Source organism: Rattus rattus, chromosome 6 (assembly GCF_011064425.1).
Source record: "Rattus rattus isolate New Zealand chromosome 6, Rrattus_CSIRO_v1, whole genome shotgun sequence".
NCBI lineage: Eukaryota > Metazoa > Chordata > Mammalia > Rodentia > Muridae > Rattus > Rattus rattus.
In genome coordinates, this window is record NC_046159.1 from 7,564,405 (window position 1) to 7,570,519 (window position 6,115).

The 6,115-nt window shown below is 44.8% G+C and overlaps 1 protein-coding gene across 8 annotated transcripts in view; it reads right to left on the reverse strand.

Annotated features, from left to right (window-relative positions):
* LOC116904522 (solute carrier organic anion transporter family member 1A3) overlaps positions 1 to 246 on the reverse strand; it is a 39,363-nt gene extending 39,117 nt beyond the window's left edge. For 5 of the 8 annotated variants that reach the window (XM_032907311.1, XM_032907308.1, XM_032907306.1 and 2 more), the window contains exon 1: positions 139 to 198. In XM_032907311.1, coding sequence (XP_032763202.1) covers positions 139 to 157 — 19 coding nt within the window. In that variant the 5' untranslated portion in view covers positions 158 to 198. Of the gene's footprint in view, positions 1 to 138 lie in introns of all 8 variants that reach the window. The other 3 variants (XM_032907304.1, XM_032907312.1, XM_032907310.1) reach the window with 3 other exon arrangements.
* Between the last annotated feature and the right edge of the window lie 5,869 nt (positions 247 to 6,115).

The window sequence follows — 6,115 nt, forward strand, 5'->3', positions numbered from 1 at the left end:
AAATTAACCACACATCTATTAAAATGGTTTTCCTCTTGGAAAACTTCATGTAAACTGGATAATATTATAGTCACTTCCAGTGCTCGCTTAAAAAGACTTCCGTGAGTATACACATGCGTACATAGAAACAATCTATACCTTGATCTTGGCAAAGCATCCGGCCCCATGGGTTGCAGCCCCCTTTTCAAGGTCTCCCATGTTGATCTTCTGACTACTTAAGGATGTCTGTACTTTAAAATTCCACTGCTAACTTTTCAAAAAAAGAGAAAGCAGCTAAATTATTTACTGAAATGTGACTTTTTCGATTCTGACACTGAACTAGTTTTTTTACATTTTCTCTCATGCATTACATCCCAACAACAGTGTTCCCTCCCTCCACTCTTCACAGTCCATCTCCTCAACCTCCCTTCTCTGATAGATGATCCATTCCTCTTCATTTCCCTTCAAAAAAGCAGTGCTGCCCCATCCTCCACCCCAGAGGTATCAACACAGCGTATGTAATAAGTTACAATCAAACTAGAAACAGATCCTTACATCAGGGCTAAGGAAGGCAACTCAGTATGGGGACAGTTGTTAAATTATTTACTGAACTGTAACAAATAATTCGTTAAAAAACAAAGCAAAGCAAAACTAGGTAAGTTTCAGTAGGTAAGATGTCCTAGTCAAGGTTTCTATTGCTGTGATAAAGCACAAGAACCAAAAGCAACTTGGTGGGGACAAGGCTTGTTTTACAGTTCAATAACACAGTTCATTACTGAGGGAAGTCAGGTCAGAAATTCAAAGCAGGAACCTGGATACAGGAGCCAATTCAGAGACCATGAAGGAATAGAATACTGCTTATCTCTTTGCTCCTAATGACTTGCTCAGCCTACTTCTTCCAGGACTTCCAGATTCCAGGACTTCCTGCCTAGGGATGATCCCTCCACACTGAGCTGGGTCCCCACATCAGTCATCAATCAAGAAAAGGCCACAGAGGTTACATTGGTCTGCAAATGACTCTAGTCTGTGTCAAGTTGATGTCAAACCGTGCAGCGCAACTGTGAGTGTGGTTCAATGGGTAAAGTGTTTAATTCCTAATTTTGAAGAGGTGAGTTCGAATTCTTTGCATCCAAGTGAAAATCTGGGCTTCTCTGTACCTGCCTTAAGTACAACATCGGGAGGACATGCCATCCCATTTCTGCTTTCTGTCTTGGGTTAACCAGGTCGGTTGTGCAATGGGATGAACTAGAGGGAAGAATATTTAGCTGGTCATGGGTAAATACATTGCAGGATCTTGGTTGGCAATGAGCACCCAGGCAAGAACACACCCAGGAATAGATTTGGAGAGCAGACTTATTGGGGGTGCAGAGCCATATTGGATTTGGGCCTAGCCGCTTTTTGACTGCTTGGCTCAAAGTGGCTAGGGTGACTCTGGGCTGTTTGGCCACAGAGACTCACCCTTAGATGACTGCCATAAGTCTTAAGATTGTTGGATAAAGCCTCTCCCATGAATTTACGGCACAGGAGTATAACATTCAAGGATGCCTCAGCTTGAGCAGATACCAGTTATCTCCTCAGTCAACACCCAGTGTCTCCACCAACTGACCTCATCGCCTGACTTCTTTGCCTCCAGCTATCACTGCCTATACCCTCATCTCCCCCTCCTTCATATTTCACAAAGGTCACTCCCCCTACCTGAAAGCCTTAAAAGCTGCAATGTTCATCCCAATAAACGAGACCTTGACAACAGAACTTTTGCTTGCTCTCCTTCTTCTCTTCACCACCATTTTGGCCCACAGGGACCTTTTTGGCCTCTTCGACCCTGAATAACTGTCCCCGCTGGCGACAAGTGGCAACACAGGGACCCCAAGCAAAACCGACTACAGGACGACGGAGATAAGAGAGCTGCAGAATCGAGGACTCTTCAGGGTCGCTCCCCAAGCGTCGCTGGAGAGGGAGGTAAGGACCGGTCGAATAATTGTCGCCCAATTGCCATGGGGGAAGGTATTGTCTAAGGAGGCTTGTTTCATAAGAAAATCAGCGTTTACTCAGGGAGAGAGGAATAAGAGTTAAGAAAAAGGATTTAATCAAATTTTTTTGTTTCATAGATGAAAAATGTCCTTGGTTAATTTTAAGTGGCCCCGATATTCACCCCCATACTTGGAATAAGGTTGGTCAGGAGATTAATAGGCTTTTGAAAGCCAGCGACCCAGTGTCCGCGGCTTTTTTCAGTTACTGGGGTATCATTAGAGACATTATAATAGATGCTGAGGAAGGAGGCGAGAGTGCCCGCCTCCTAGCTGTCGCAGAGGACTTCTTACAAGCCTCCAGGCCGGCTTCATCTAACAATGAAAAAGAAAACGGGGAGCCGCATTCTCCCTGCCCTTCCATTGTTATTAATATGCCTGGGGGTGAGGGAAATCCCTCATCCAAAGCCTCATGCTCTCTAGAAGACCCCAAGATGTCCAAAAATTCAAAGACCATTTATCCTTCTCTTAAAGAATTTTCTGGGAAAAACAAATGCTCTGAGTCAGGTCTAGATCCCGCCTCCGAGGCCGAATTAGAGGAGGAAGCTGCCAGGTATGAGAAAGAGAGATATGGTCCCGAGCCACAGGAGACTCAGATCTTCTTCACTCGGAGGTCTGGGCCTGTCTGCCTCCCACCTTATCTACCCCCTATATTGTCAGCCCCACCTGCACCTCTACCGGTCGCAGTAGTTGAGGAACTGACTCAGACTAAGACTGCACTTCAAGCACAAATTACTGGGCTTAAACAGATCTTACACCTACAGCAGGAATTGGGGGATCTTACACTAGAAATCCAGGATTTACAAGAGACCTTGACAACAGAACTTTTGCTTGGTCTCCTTCTTCTCTTCACCCCCATTTTGGCCCACAGGTAGAAAGCCTCTTCGGGACCCTGAATAACTGGGTCCCCGCTGGCGAGGACATGGGGGCAGAAGAATGGGGTATTTATTCCCCTAGGGATGCATCATCCTACCACAAAGCATTTGCTCAACTATGTTCATAGCTGTTTTACTCATTAGAGGCAGAAAGTGGAAAAAGCCTAGATATTCCTCAACCGAAAGATGCAAGAAGAAAATGTGGCATATTTACAAAATGGAGTAGTACTCAGCTCTTAAAAACAATGACATCATAAAATTTGCAGGCAAATGGATGTACTAGAAAATCATCGTGTGTGAGATAACCCAGATCCGGAAAGATACCTGTCTTACTTGGGGTCTTATTGCTATGAACAGACAGCATGACCAATGTAAGTTTTATGAAGGACAACATTTAATTAGGGCTGGCTTCCAGGTTCAGAGGTTCAGTCCATTATCATCAAGGCAGGAGTATCTCAGCCTCCAGGCAGGCCTGGTGCAGGAGGAGCTGAGTTCTACATCTTCACCCAAAGGAAGCCAGGAACAGACTGAGCATCCTCAGGCAGCTAGGAGGAGGGTCTCCAAGCCCACCCAACAGTGATACACTTCCTCCAACAAGGCCACATCTAATCATGCCACTGGGCCAAGCATATGCAACCCATCACATTCCACTCCCTGGCCTCCATAGGCTTGTTCAAACAAATGAGTCTATGGAGGCCATACCTAAACATAACATAATTAAAAAGTACATTTAGTCCAACTTCCAAAGCTGCCACAGTCTATAGCAGTATCAACAATGTTAAACGTCCAAAGTTCAAAGTCTCTCCTGAGATCAATCCAATCACTTAACTGTAATCCCCTAATTAAGACAGGCAACCAGCTGGGCAAACTTCAAACTCGGCCATCTCCATGTCTGATGTCAAAGCAGTCTTCAGATCTTCAACTCCTTTTTCATCTTTGTTACTACAACAAATTTCTTTCTCTTGAGCTGGTTCCACTCCCTGTTAGCAGCTTTCCTCAGCAGATAGCCCGTGACTCTGGCATCATTAACCTTTTTGGGTCTCCAAGGCAGCTTCAATGTTACAGCTTTTTTCAATGTCTTGGATCCACACATGATCCTCCAAAGGGCTGACTTCACTTCTCCAGTTCTGCCCTCTGTAGCACTCAGGTTGATCCACTCCACTGCCTCAGCTGTTCTTGGTGATCATCCCATGGTCCTGGCATCTCCAATACACTGGGGTCTTCTGCTGCAACTAGGTTTCACCAGTTGCCTTTCACAGGCTCTCTTCATGGTGCCAAGCCTCAACTCCTTTGCATGACCCCTTCAGTCCTGGGCTGTCAATTGCAACTACGGGTGCACCTTCACCAATAGCCTTCCACGGCCTCTCACAGTGCCCAGCCTCAACTGCTCTTCATGACGCCTTCATGCCTTCAAAACCAGTGCCACCTGGGTGACTCTTACACATTACCTAGCACAGCTGCATCTTGAGGTACAACCTTGACTATCTCTGGAACACAGCTTTTTTGTGCTCTCAGAAAACACGTCCCAGAAGATTTCACCTCAGTGACGTTGGTCTCTTTCTTAGCTCCAGTTAGTCAGCATCAATTTTCCTAGTAGTCTCCTTCTCCTCTTGAATATAGAGCCAGAGACACATGAATGAAGCTGCTGAGTTCTGTTGCTTGCAGGAGCTGGAACATGGCCCCCTTGTTCTATTATATTATCACCAGCTTCCTCATTTCTGACTCCTTCACTGCCTAAGCTTGGTTCTCCACGTCTGGTTCTGTAGATTGACCTTGAATTTAGAGATCTGTATGCCTGTCTCCTGGGAGTAAAGGTTTGTACTTAGTTGCCTGGAGCTAACTTAGCTGGGTGGGATCTTGCCCCAAGGCCATCACTTCCTTAATTCAATTTAATATCCTTGGACACAGGATTCAGCTCTATTTCACTTCCTGGTGTCCCTTTAATACTCGAACCATATATTTTATATTTTTCCTTTTTCATCTTCCCTTTTTTCATTAAAATGCTCTTCATGAGACTTAATCAGAGAATAAAATCTACAATGGGTGTTTCTGAGACTTCTTTTGTCATTTTAATTAATCTGAGTCTTTTCACCTTAGCCTCAGGCCAACTCTTCAGACCAGGGCAAAAGGCAGCCACATTCTTCACCAAAATACCACAAAAGCAGTCTTCACAGTACATAATTCTTCTCTGAAACCTCTTGGCCAGGCCTGCACAATTCAAATCACTCTCAGTAACAAAGACTTCCGCATTCTTACTAGGATAGCCCATTAAGTCCCATTTAAAGCATTCCACTACTTTCCAAATCCAAAGACCCCAAATCCATATTCTTCCAAACAAAAGCATGGTCAGACCTATCACAGCAATACCCCAGTCCCTGGTACCAACTTCATACAATCCATGATATGTATTCACTTATATGTAGACATTAGTGGTTAAGTGAAGGATATCTATGCTGTAATCCATAGAGCAAAGAGGCTAAGTAACAAAGAGGTCTCAAGAGGGGATGTATGGATCTCCTTGAGAAGGGGAAATAGAATATATTTTGCAGATACACTGAAGGCAGGTAGAGAAAGGAACAGGAAGGTTCAGGCAGGGAAGTAAAGGGATGGAGTAGTGGGAGAGACGACTGCAAAATTGGTCACTGGGGCAGAGGGAATGTAGAAACCTAGTGCAGTAGAAATTCCATGGAATCTATGAGAGTGGATATGATGAAGCCTCCAAAGTAATACTGGGTATGGAACATGAACTGCCCACCTTCTGTATTAGGCAAGACTCCCAGTAGTGGGCCTAGGACATCAACCCTACTACAAAACCTTCTACCTACAATATGTCCTTCCTATAAGATGTGCTGGTATTATGGTGGTGCAGAACTTGTGGGAGTGGCCAACACATGACTGGTTCAACTTGAGACTCACTTCATGAGAAGGAGTCCATGCCTGACACTATGGGCATGGACAGGAGCCAGAGGCTAGTCATCCCAAAGAACCAGGATAGAACAAAATACTATTGTCAAAAAAAGGTCAATGGATTCCCAATGGTATTCTGCCAGAGGCATAGATCATCCCCTAATTGTCATTAACCATCATACATCAACTGGATACAGAGACCCAAAATGGTAGGCAATGACCCTCAGAATAGAGGGGTGAAGGACACCAGGAGAATATGACCCTCAGAATAGATCACACAAGGTTCACAGCAGCTCTTAGAGAGTGGAACAATAATCGTGGATCCTG